The sequence below is a fragment of the Corvus cornix genome, chromosome 8 (assembly GCF_000738735.6).
Source record: "Corvus cornix cornix isolate S_Up_H32 chromosome 8, ASM73873v5, whole genome shotgun sequence".
Lineage (NCBI taxonomy): Eukaryota > Metazoa > Chordata > Aves > Passeriformes > Corvidae > Corvus > Corvus cornix.
This window is the reverse complement of record NC_046338.1, coordinates 19,236,100-19,249,415: the sequence shown is the minus strand read 5'-3', so window position 1 is coordinate 19,249,415 and position 13,316 is coordinate 19,236,100. Positions and strand designations below refer to the sequence as shown.

General features: G+C 39.9%; 1 protein-coding gene across 1 annotated transcript; it reads right to left on the bottom strand.

Moving 5' to 3' along the window:
• Positions 1–2,988: 2,988 nt before the first annotated feature.
• Positions 2,989–12,696, bottom strand: RTCA (RNA 3'-terminal phosphate cyclase). The gene is made up of 11 exons (XM_039556367.1): positions 12,494–12,696; positions 12,287–12,387; positions 11,256–11,399; positions 9,747–9,870; positions 9,202–9,260; positions 8,538–8,679; positions 7,279–7,403; positions 7,088–7,146; positions 6,411–6,505; positions 5,201–5,305; positions 2,989–4,844 (listed from the first exon to the last, which is right to left on the bottom strand). The coding sequence occupies exons 1-11, from the start codon at positions 12,536–12,538 to the stop codon at positions 4,746–4,748; spliced, it is 1,098 nt and encodes a 365-aa protein (XP_039412301.1). The 5' UTR covers positions 12,539–12,696; the 3' UTR covers positions 2,989–4,745.
• Between the last annotated feature and the right edge of the window lie 620 nt (positions 12,697–13,316).

Below are 13,316 nucleotides of genomic sequence, written 5' to 3'. Positions count from 1 at the left end.
AGAGAGGTTTCCAAATGAAAAAAAACCTTAAACCCCTTCAAAAATTGTCTTTTTATACAGGAACAATTTATCAGGTAAGGATGGTCTTAAATAGCTAGAAAAATATCTCTGGAAGGAGAGAAATAAAAATAACATTAGATGTTTTCTGAGCTAATACTTGTTCTTTTTATGGATCTTTGAAAACTTGTATGGTGTGACAGAAAATGTCTAAAATTTAATCCTAAAAAAGTTTTATGAGAAGAAAAAGATTCAGTTATTATTTGAAAGTGTGATTTTCAAATAAGAGTTCCTTGTTCTAGCAGATGTCCTATCACTATGGGACCCCAAATACTTTGGATTTGGAAAGCATTGCACAGAAAGCCTCCTGGGCAGAGGAGAGGCAGCTGGGTGGGACAAAAAGTCACACAGCTTGTGTTGGGACCTTCTCCATATGCGCACTCCACAAGAGCTTTTAGCTTTTAAGTACACTTATCGGTAGGCTTCCTAAGCTTTGAACTCTGGTCTTCAAGGCAGTAGAAATCTGGGATTAAAACAAAAATTCTGGTTTTGCCCATGTTTATGCAAGACTGTGTTCTCACTTGTTTTACCTGTCTTTCCTGACCTTTCTGCAGTCAAATATTAGGGAAGCACTTTTCAACTGATCTATTTTACTTGATTATTGGATATTGATGTTACTTCCTATTCTCTCCAATCGCCAACAGATTTGACATCTGTGCTTGCAGTTACTTCTTTTGAATTCAAGATGTAGCTCTAATTTAAAAAAAATTTCTTCATTGTTCCCATTCTAAAGAATTTGTGTTGGCAATATTTTCCTACATGCACCTTTGTTTAGTGTAGTGCTTTATTTAACCAGTGGTTGATATCAGCATCGTCAGTTATAGATAACCTGTGCTGGAATATTTTAGAGAATTCTTCCACATTATGTTTCCACATCAGTTGCCAGATAGGGATTTCAGGATCATAGGATAAGGTGGGAAGGGATCACAGGAGGGCTCTGGTCAAAACTGCTGCACAATGCAGGCTGAGCCATGAGCTTAAGCTGTGTCAGTCAGGGCTTTGGCCAGTCTGAGCATCTCTCATTTCTGTTCCTCACCCTCTGCCACGGACCATGGGCCTGATTCCATCTCCTCCATCACCTCTGTGCAAGCACTGGCCATTTGCTGGCAGGTATCCAAACCCATCCCCTCCCCAGGCTGAGCGAGTCCCGTTCCCTCAGCCTCTCTTCACAGAGCTCCAGCCCCAGACCGACTTCACCACTGGTGTTCTCCTTGTATGGAGGGGCTCAAAACTGGACGAAGTATTCTCAGCATGGGCTAGAAAATAGTAAATGTGTCAGTAACATTTTAGTGACCAGAACGAGACATCTGGGCTCAGAAGACGAACAGTCACCAATTGATCTAAGGGCATGAGAGGAGAAAAGGTTCAAAAATATCCTTTTTGATAGTAACAGTCAGAACCAGAGTACAGTATTTCCTGGAGAAATTTTTGTAACTGGCTGCATATGATGCCCTTATTATTTATCTTTCAACTTCAGTCCCCACATACCTGAGTGCAGTGCCTCTGATCATTGCATTCATCCAAACACAATTCTCTCTCATGCAAGTACACTAGACACACAGTTTGAGAGGATTTATCCCATTTCCTTGATACATAGAACTTCTGAGTCATTGCCACTACTTGTTTGAGCAGTACTAAATGTAAGCATCTTAGTTGTATCTATACACCCACACTGAAGTTTTTATATAAGATTCAAATGTGCCTGATTAACATAAGAAAACCCTGTGCATATTTGTGGAGCAGGTGCAAGCAATGTCTCATCTCTTCCTGAACAAAAGGTTAATACATTCTCACAAGTGACTTAATCCAACCTTATAGTTAAAAATTATGTGATTGTAAATGGATAAAAATGAAAATTAAAAAGCTTCAAGTAATGCGAAGTAAATATCAGTTAGTATTCAAAAAGGACAGGATGTTTAAAAGAAAAGTTACACCACTACTACCAACAACTAATTTGCACACATTGCATTAATTTTAAGAATTAATTATGCTGTAAAATTTAAGCTTAAGTACATACAGCACGTGCAATGTAGGAGTGTGATGTAACAAGGTCTGCAACCTGTGTTTTGACTTCTAGATTTAAAATCAAGTGAATTGAAAGTAATTGTAAACCTGGAGGATTTAAGTTTTATGGTGCAGAATCCCACTGAAAAGGGAAGGTAGGAACTTGGTAAATATGAATACCAGTAGTCTCAAATTCATTTTATGGTTTTTATCACCTCAGTTAAAGTCTACATGTAATGAAGAGTAATTAATCATTATATATAGAAAAATAAGAGGAATTATAATAAATAAGGGGTTACCATGAGGTGATAGGATGTGAATTGGACCTGGGTAACAAAATTCTGTGTGGGTGTGTCTAAGTGTGTGTATGTGTGTAGCAGCAGGTAACAATTATTTGGGGAATTTAATCCCATCAAGGAGTAAAACTTGTTGTGGATGACTCCCATCTAGAGATTTTCTAATCCTGAGGAGAAAAAGGTTGCATGAATATCCTTATCAAATCAGCTCCAGGTTCTCCAGTGCAGGCAACACAGCAGGGATGGCATTAGGGCACAGACCTCACATTGACAAGGCGAGCAAGGAAGGAGCAGCTCTGCAGCCTCTCCTCTGCCCACTGCTGGCCCCTGAGGTCGGGTCACAGGAGTGAGGGCTGGGTATTTGACCAGGCCTGCCAGGAAACCACCAAGGACTGCCAGTTTTGAATGACAGCTGCTCTTTGTAACAGACTGGTGGAGCTCAGGGAGATGCAGCAAGAGCTGTCAGGGTTGCTGAGCTGCTCTTTACTGTACATTTACCAAGAGGAGGTTTATTTCTGGTATCCTGGGTTTTATTAATCTTTGTTAAAAATGTGTTGGCTGAGCATTTACATGCTTTTCTACGTCTGGAAGACAAAAATTGCACTTCAGTTTTTCAATGGAATTTTTTTGCTCGTCTGAATTTTGTTTTATTTTGTGACTTTTAACTTTCATTGGTAACAAAATCTGCACATTTGAAAACCAAGTCAAGTATATTAATTTTCTGAATACTGGAAACAGGTAAAGATCCATTCAAATGTGGTTAATGAGAGCTTGTTTTCTTAAGCACAGACAGCAACTTCTCTGGGATTTTCTTTCAAGTTTTTTTTTTTTAAATACATTCAGAATTCTTCAAAAAGGAAACATTGAAAATCATTAGCAGCACAGCAATGATAGCAACTCAGAGAGGGGGTCTTCAAAGGATGTTGACTGTCTGTGTCCCAAACATACTTCAGTGGGTGTCTATTGCCCCCTTCAGACTAGTCCCAGTACTAGAGAAAAATAATTAGCTGGAAATTAATAGCATTCCTTTCCTTTCCACTAAGGAAAAAACTCTAAGAAGAAAGATATTGTTAAGTAGATGGTTGGTGAACATTTTTTAGATATTAGCAAAGGTCTTTCTTGTTATTAGAAATGCACGGTAATGCAATTAACTTAATTAGTACAGCAAACAACACCTCAAGTTACGTCTTCAGCAGTTAGGTTCAAAAGTCACAATTGAGGAAAAATGGTCTCAGAGCAATGGCTGCAGGATGGGCTGGAAAACTTGGAAATCAATTCAAGCTTCCAGAGTGCATTTATACAGTTTTGGTTAAGTGATTCCAACTCTGTGATTCAGGTCTTCATATGGAAAAAAATATGCTCCCTATTTCTCCTCTTACTTTCCTTCTACTTCAGAAGAAGTTTTTGTAGCATGATCAAGGCCAGCCTGGTAGAAGGTCTTCTTTACTTAATCCCCAGATGGGGGATAACACACCTTGATTTCATATGCCTATACAAACTGTGTGTATTTACAGTGTTCCATGTCCATACACATAGACATCTGTGTCTATAAAGCACCCTAATCTCAGCTGAAATTAAGTACTCCCTTCAAAAAGAACAAACCACCACCTCAGTGAAAATGTAGCCTCAGTTAGTATGCTAAGTGACAGGGACAACTGTAGCTAGAAAATAAAATTGTATCATGAGGTTACTACTTCGTGTCTGGGCTGTAATGTGGTACATGGATTTAGCTTGCCTGAGAAGGCTTTTTAAAATAGATGAAAAAAGAAGATATAAAAGATCATCTTACGCATTGAGTCTTCTCTCCCTAAGGAGAACAAGAAACTATGCTGCTGGAAAGTTATTTTGTATCCACCTTTCTCAAGCACAACCTGCTGAGATAACAGCACATATAAATACCAGCCTTTTATAGGGTGATACTGCTTTATTATTTAACCAAATGGCTAAGGAAGAACAGCAGTACAGATTTGATGGTGCATTTCATTCCATGTATCTCATAACATAAAGGTTTCCAGAGAATAAAACTTTCATTTTTTTAAAAGGGAAAGAAATACTGAACTGAAATAGTTACTTTCTACTTAGATAAAGCTGAGTTTTCAAAGCTTCTAACTGAAGGTCTTGCATACCTACAATATATTCTATTTGCTGTCCCGTTGCTACTCATTTTGCTGCTAATAGTAAAAAAAAAAAATAAAGTTTTCATTTTTCACATGACAGGTTCTCACCATACCAAGGGAAATCCTGGCATCAACCTTCAAGTTAAATCACTCTGATGTGACAGAAGGCTCCTCCTCTTCAGGCAGATTATACATCCATTGAAGTGTAGTGCAATACATCACTGAGGTATGTTGAGTGTTTGGCAGCTTGCTGCCTTTTTTTTTTTTAACCCTATAAGTTTGGGTTTATCATCCCCATTCCTTGGCACTCAATGATGTAGGTATCATTATTGGGGTCTTCCTCTTCTGACTTTGTCACAGTAAATTTGGCCTAAAAGAGGATTAGAAATATATCACTAATTAAGTTATCACACACAGCAGTTTAAATATTCAATATCTGATGTCCAATAATTGTATTGCCATGTGTTTATGTATATTACAGCTTTGACAGATTTAATTCAAAAAAACATTTAAATAAAAGTGGTAAAATTATCTAATCATTCTAAAAGCTTTTAACTCCAGAGTATGCTCACTTTCTACAGGAAAACTACCAGTTAATACTATAGCAATTGTTTTATCAATGCTTGTCCTCCATGATCAAGTTCAGCTCACTGCCTGATGAACTGTACATTGCCAGGTTACAGGAAAACAACTGATAGGTAAAACTTCCTGAAATTTTGGACTCACCTTTGTTAGCTGCTCTGCAAAGTGTATAGCTGTTTGAGTATGAAGTGTAATTGGTCCACTTTTCACTCTAGATACTCCCTTTGCTAGTGCCATAAAAATGATCAGCTGAAAGGGAGGGAAAGGTAATTATGAAGCCATTCTTCAGATTCTAGGAATTTACTGATTAAAAACAACCCAACCAAAACATGCAAAATGCCTGTAGATATAAAAATTTGGTTTTCCAAGTTTCATAAAAGTTCATGAAGCTGAGTTTGAAGAGTGATCCAAGCTCCAGAAGTTTGGAGATTACTACTGTAATACCTGTTACAGAAGAGCTACTTTTCCACAGTGGAGACTGCCCCTGAATTCCTATTACTGAATTCTTGTTACTGAATTCCTGTCACTACATTTAACTTTGCTCTCCCTCACTGTATTGCCCCAAAATTCCCCAAAGTCATGTCAGACTCCAGATTAGTAGATTACCTATATGGAGAGAAACTTGGGAAGAGATACTTTAATTCTAACACTTCCTGATCACATATTCACCAGACAGACACCTAGAAACCTCTGATTTGACTTACAAACATCACCATGACAAGAATACTGTAAGGTGTGATGTAACTCTGTACAGTTCCCATACACAGCAACTCTGGCTGTGGCTTGTTCCCACCAACTGTACTTGCATGCTTTGAAAAAAGTAGGATGAGTCCAACACCTAAATACTGACTGTACTACACAATACCAACGTGAGCCCAGGTTTTTACAGCTAAGAGGTAACATCATCCTAACTAAACCAGCCCAAGGTCCTTATCAGGCTAAGATAAGGCAGTGGAGGGCCTTCATTCTCAAATGCAGTTAGGTGACCAAGATAATCAGGAGCACATCCTAGATAGCCTCTAATACCTTTCCTTAGTATCATTCTATATATATAAGCAGGGAGCTATTATCACTGTACTACAGGGAATGCCAAATAGAAACAAATTCCTGCGTCTTTTTCCATTCTTACTGAGGGTTAGAAAATGGGAAAAATTTGAGGGTGTTGTGCAAAGCCAACAGCACTTGTGGTTCATAAGAACTGTACATGATTTGCTAATCCTTGTGATGTTGTGACTACACATCTCTGAGACTTCTAACATCTTGTTCCTTCCCTGTTCAGATCTATATTGTTTACAAGTAAAGCAGTCATGTTCTTGCTACCTCAACTTCATGTAAACAAATATATGAACCTTACTTGGTCTTGCAGAGAATCATCCACAGTTCCACCATGTTTAAGATTCTGAAGCAGCCTCTCAGCTGCTTCAATGCCAACCTTGTCAGAATTCTTTCCTAACAGAGAAATTAGAAAGCTGAAAATTACTATTTAAAGTTTTAAAAATACAAAAGAAAAAAAGCCCCATGAAATTATCAACTTTTTAAACCTTATTTTCATGCTCTTGCCTCAAATGTCTGCTAAAAAAAAACCCCTTCCCATCTTATGCTCATATACAGTTCATACTTCCTAAGCAGTGGAAAGAAAGTAGCCTCATTTAGTCAGAAAAACATTTGATTCAAATAATTTAAAACAAAGATCACTTCTATTCATTTTAATCAAGATTCACTCTTGAGCAAAAACTTCCCGTGTAAAACACAAAGTCTATGTTCTTAAAGTTCACAAATATTTCCAGTGATTCTCCAGTGATCCTTAACATTCCATTCTGATAAAAGGTAAAGTTAACAGTTTTGTAATTTTTATAAATTTCCATTTACTATGCTTTAAATCTGCTCACTTCTGCTGTCCTTTATTACCAAACAACATACATTTAAAAATGCAACATTCAAAGCATCAGATCTTTAAACAGATGATATCTCAGATTCTTATTTGTTACTGGTATATTCAGTTAAGTCTCAAAGAATTAATGGAATTCTTACCTCTCTTGCCAAGTGATGATCCAGCTAACAAACAACCTGTTGAGGTCTCTGCAACAATGCTACGCAAAAAAGAAAAAAAAATAAGAACAAAATCACTCATATTACAGTTTATTTATCAGAAATGTAATCAAGATCTAGCTAATCAATCAGCAAGATTAGAGTGATCAATAGAAAGCTTGGAGTCATCTTACATTATTCCACTTCCAGTCCCAATGGCTTGATCATCAGGTTCTCTGACAGGGTGAATGTTAATGTAAAGATCTCTGATTTCTCTTCTGATGCATCTCACTGCTGCTGCTGACATGTCTTTTGCCAGCTAACAAGACAAGACATAAACCCAGTAATTAGGTTATGTAACTACAGCAATACTTTTTCCTCATAAATCTAATTATTACAGTTAATCCCCAAATAAAGGAGCTACTCTATTAACTAGAAAAACAAAGAATTTTTATAAAACCCCTACAAGCAAGAACTGAACGTGATTTTTTTCTGACAGTTTTTCTACAAAATTAAGGTAACATTAAATGCTGTACAAATTACAGTTATAGAAATGTATGTAGAAACTTCAGTCTCAATAGAAATTCAAGAACTTTTCTTCATTTATAGATAAAAAGATTTGATTTTAGTCTTACCCCAAAACATTAGAGTCTAAAAAACACTCACCCCAAAATCAACTGCGAAAACCCCACCCCACAATTGTTATGTACAGAATACACTCTGTAAGAGCGAATACATAAAATAACAATTTTAAATGACAGGCAAGTGGGGACATATGAAGCTTATCCCATTCCTGTGATCTAATCATAGCTATATTCATAGGTTTGGAGATTTTAAGACCAAAACGAGCAATCCACAGCTCTTCAAAAAGTAACTAAGTTTCTCTTCTTCCTTCCTCTACTAATTCCTAGCCTGTTTGTGAGAAGGAACCCTAAGAAGATCCCACCACTCAGGACAGAAAGAATACAAAGGAGATATAAAGGAGAAAATTTCTCTCCTTTTAATTTTTGGCTATACCCACCCTTAACCTGTTCTAATACCCTTAGCAGTGGTTGAAAAACTTGTTGTAATCTGGCCTCCACCTATTAACAGTGCCCACAGTCTATGAACAAGGGCCCTAATTTCAGATTTAAAATAATTCCCATGAACAATACATAAATCAGGTAGGAGATACCCCTCAATATATGCTAAAGACTTTTGAATAGTCCTATGAAGGATCATGAGGAAACTATTCTCATCTCCTGTTTTAGCTTTACACTGCTGTGCAATGAACGAATTTTAGGTATGTCCAATATAATATTCTACAGCCTGAACAATTGAAACCATTTAATAAGGTTGCTTATCTTGTGTAAGAGTGCAGAAAACAGGGGAGTAGAGGAATGTTAAGCAGATTACATGCAATTTTATATAGCATACAAAGTTGGATACTACCAGAGCCGTTATCAGCACTTACTTTGATAGGCAGTGCTCCAGCAACAAATGCCCTTCCATATATCTTTGTCACTGTGCCACGTTCTGTTAAGTTTATTGGGCTCAGCTCTTTGACTGGAGACATCTGGACCACAACTTCACCACCTCCTTGAGGATAGTAGCCCCTTTTTAGAAACAGTAATCAGATATAACTAAATGCAATGATCACAAGGAAACTAAGAAAAGGGCCAGAAGACTCTTTGTATATTTCACTATACATTTTTATGTTCCCGGTTATCATACATACAGATTTTCTTGATGTGTGCCTTAGAAACCCTTATAATGGAATTAGGTTCTCTAACAGTAATCCTTTGTAATGCACATCTTATTAACTTCCTAACACTAACCTACCAGGCACCTCAAAAAAAAGCTCAGTAATGCACTGCCTGTTCAGCATGTGCTCCTCTCAGGGAAGCCAACGGGAAACATTACACAGCAGCTGTAGACTCAGCATGGAAAAAATAAGACAGGAAGGAATCACATCCCATTCATCATACGGTGACAGTACACACAGGGGCAGCTAATGCAGATTAGTTCATGTATTATAATTTCATCGCTCAGTTTGATTGAGAGCACCTTGTGTGTGCCCCTGAGCTCACACATACGTTCAGTAAGGCCCAGCTCTGCTGCACATCTCCACAACTCACCTCCTTTTTATATCACAATTAAATGTGAAATTGAACTTTTCAACTATTGGCTTGAACACCTGAAAAATAAACACATATAAAAACACAGAGTGAATTTATTTTGCATTGATAATCTCCCACTCTTTAATGCAATCTTATTTTAAAAAAAAATCAACACAAAAATTTCAGTTATATTATTAAAAAAACCAATAGCCAGTCTCATCCATATAGCTTATTTGACATTCCTCATATTTCATTATCAATGTCACTTTGTGTAAAAGGATTTTCTTATGGAAAACAGAAGAGTAATTCACAGCACTTCTAGAATAAAGAATACATTTTAAGTGAAATTTTCTGTAGTAATTAAAACCAAAGAGACCATTTGCTGTTTCAGGAAATTCCATGAAACATTGGTTGCTCTCTACACCCAGTACACTAATAGTGTTATATTCCCATGCCTAATTCCATAATCACAAATAGACTTGCAGTAAGAGCAACAGAGAACAGCAGTTACGTTGCACACATATTCATGGAAGATGCACTAAGGCAAAGGAATTTCTCCCTACCATGACTGTGTAGTCTATCTGAGGAGCCATCTCCGCATTAGTCCCACCTTTTAAATGGAGCTCTGATGGGGAAGCAGCAAACAGCACACAGGGCATTGCTACCTGCATCAGTAGACACACACTCCTAAAAGCAATTACAAGATACTCAAATGTCATACACTCACAATCCATAGAATTCCATAGAATCATTATATATCAAAGGCAAATGACTTTCCAGAGTGTTTACTTCTGCATTTTATTTTCAAAATTATCTATAAACTTATTAGTCTTAAAAAAAAAAATTTAAAACTTCATGTCCTTAGCAAGCCTAAATACGAAAGTTTTCATTTCACAATAATTGCATCTTTAATAGTTCTGTTTGAAATAAAAGTTTTATGTATCTTACTTAGTATACTGATGGGACCATGAAAACTGCGGGTTTAGGTAGCAGAAAAGGCTTAGGCAGCAGTAACACTTTAATACTTATTCAATAACAAAATAATTCTAAAAGCTACAAAATTGCTTAGGAGCTGCTCAGCGCAAGAGAGTTCAGGGGCATAGAGAATATGCTTTTAAATACAAGATTCCTCTATCACTGAATCTCTCCACATATCACAGAGATAAAAAAACTTCCAAAATAAGTTTTGCAAAAGTGAAAGTTTGTTTGGCAAAACAAAACAGTTATCTCATAGGGGTTTCAAACATAATTTTGAATTGTAAAAACAGTAATCACCACAGAACTGAAGATAAACATGGGTTTGTTTTCTTAAGTAACTCTCAAATATTTGTGAACCATAGTGTGTCTCTTTTTTTCTTGTGCTTAATGATTAATTCTACTGCATTGTTCCTTACCCAAGCTCTTTTGTGCTAAGTAAAAGGCATCAACTTAGTTGTTTATACTACTGCAGCTCAGAAAAATATTTCTTAACTTAAAGAAAATTTTAACTTATGCCTGCTCTGGCTTATGCTTCCAAACAGCTCTTCCAAACAACACCAGCTTTCCACAGCTCAGCCCACTTGGTCAGTTTTGCAACAGATTCCAAGAACAAAGGGCCCAACACAGAAATATGGAAGAAACAGATAGAAAGGATCATGGATGAAATATGTTCCCAGTTCCAAAAGTATAACACGCTGTGCCACTATGAGTGTAAGTAAAATGTCAAAATTTACCTTATTATATGGTGATAATTTAAGACCTCATGGATGTGAGGTATTTATCTAATTTAATGCATTTGGTCCAATATGTAACATACTAATGTGAGAAAATAACACCTAAAGTTTTAAATACATGGGCAGCTGCTTTTTGCATAACATGGACCAAGTGTTCAGCTTTTATATCAATCACACTTTTAAACTTTGCACGTACTTCATGCATATCCTGCCTATACTACATGTTCTTTGGTCACATAAATCTGGCTCAGGCAGCACATATCCTGGGTCATTACCAAAGCATAAATGTTCTTACCCCTCTGACTCCCCCATCTATTGTGATAATTTTAAAGTTATCAGAAGCTGTGTACAAAGACATACCCTGCTGTTTTTGTATCTGCTATGTGGGTTCCACCTTTGATCTTCCCAGGAGTGAAGGTTATTTCTGTTGAGCCAATTTCTCCACCATTCAGCTTCCCATCACACAGATCTCGAACAATCTCCAATCCAGACAGATGCTGAGGTCTTAGAATGACAATACAAAGTTAAAGATACATGCAGGTAGACTATATGCTCATGCTACATTAAAAGAACCAGTAAACACCAACTAAGAAAAACTACAATTGCAAATTTCGATCAGACAAGGATCAGAAATTCACTCTGGTTGCTACAGTACTTCTCCTGAGTTGACAGGAGCCAAAGGAGCAGCATTCAGGCCATTCTGGAATATGCAGGATTCTGGTATCTTTTCCACTAGAATGGGTCCAGACAGATAGATGAGATGCAGGAGCAGTTGCTCGTCCTAATGTGATAAATGTGTGGACAGAAATGCAGGGGGATAATGATGGCAATACTGGCTGAGCCAGAATCGGTTGCAGCGCTACAAGAGACTTAACAGGTTTTCTATGTACCTGCCTTGTGCTTGTTTCCATTAGTTAGGGTAATTTAAATAGGAAATACACCAGCTCTTCTTTACACTGGAAATACACTAACTGTAGCAACACTAGGATATGCACTAGCTGTTCTTAACGCTGTACGCTCGGTAAGCTATGTTTTGCTCAGGCATTACATGACTGTATTTCGTGTTTCAAACCGTGTTCTTCTTAGCATCTTCAGAACCATTTTCGAGGCGGCGGCCGGGCCCTCACCTGCCCCGGCTGCAGCCCGAGGCGGGAGCCGCTGAAGGCACTGGCGAAGGAACCCAGCCCGGTTCATGCCCTAGCGTTCCCACTCATTCCTTGTGAGCCACAGACGGGATTTTCTGGTAAAAAGGCTCTTTTAAAGCAATGGAAACACAGCGGTTTCAGACGAGAGCAGCCGAGGCCTTGCGCGGCCGTGTCCCGGCCCCGGAGGGCGCCACACGCCGTAAGTGACCGGCTGAGCGGCCCGGGACCGCCCGGGGAGGGTCTCACCTGAGGCCGGGCTGGCTCCGCCCGGCGCGGATCCGGCGCACCCGCAGCGGCAGCCCCAGCAGGCAGCTCAGCGCCGTGGACACCCGCAGGATCTGCCCCCCCTGCACGGAGAAACGGCGCTCGTCAGGCGCTACGGCACTTCCCGCCCACCCGGCCAGCCCTTACCGCTGCCCGGGGCCAGGTAAGCCGCGGCCCGCTGGCTCTCACCCCCTCCATGATCCCGCCATCTATCTCCACCATGTCCCCGTCCATGGCTGGCGGGGAGCGGCCGCGTCGATGGGATCCCGACGGGGTCCTAAACACGGCGAGCCCTCGGCGAAGCAGCCCCAGGTCAAAGAGTGCTTGACGATGCAGGCACGCCCGGGATGCTCGGGTGCCGGGGCTGGGGGCGGGCGGCGGTGCCGGGCAGGCGCAGAGCAGAGGCACCGCCCCGCCGGGGCGGCTCCGCCGCAGGGAGGAGCAGCCGCCGGGCCCTGGCGGCCAGGCAGCGGGGCGCGTCCCGGCGTTCTGCAGGAGGCAGTGCCTTTCTCCTGTTCTGCACGGTGCGCGGAGCACGGGGACCGGACAACAGAGGCACTTAGGAGGTCACAGCCATGGGTGCAGCGCTGCCGCCGGAGCAGAGCGGCCGGATTGCTGCCCTTCCCCGTTAAAAGCGAGTTTTCCTCAGAATCACAGAATGAATTAGGTTGTAAAAGACTCCTGTGCGAATACCACAATGTCAACCAGACCATGGCACTAAGTACCACGTCCAGTCTTTTCCTTAAACACCTCCAGGGTTGGTAACTCCACCACTACCCTGGGCAGCCCGTTCCAATGTCTAATCACCCTTTCTATGAAGAGATTCTTCCTACTAATGTTCAAAGTAAACCTCCCCTGGCGCCTCTTAAGACTATGTCCTGTCGCTTGTCACCTGGGAGACCAGGTCGACCCTCACCTGGCTACAACCTCCTTTCAGGTAGAACCACAGACACGGGCGTGTTGGTCTGGCAGGCGCGCTCAGGACTTTATTACACGTGTATCGGGAATGGCC

Bases quoted from the DNA above. Each gene is read 5' to 3' on its own strand.
- RTCA (XM_039556367.1), bottom strand. From the start codon at position 12,538: ATGGACGGGGACATGGTGGAGATAGATGGCGGGATCATGGAGGGG. The intron at 11,400-12,286 runs GTGAGACCCTCC...TGTCATTCTAAG, and splicing joins CGGAGCCAGCCCGGCCTCAG to ACCTCAGCATCTGTCTGGAT. The intron at 7,404-8,537 runs GTAAGTGCTGAT...TTGTCTTGTTAG, and splicing joins CTGGAGCACTGCCTATCAAA to CTGGCAAAAGACATGTCAGC.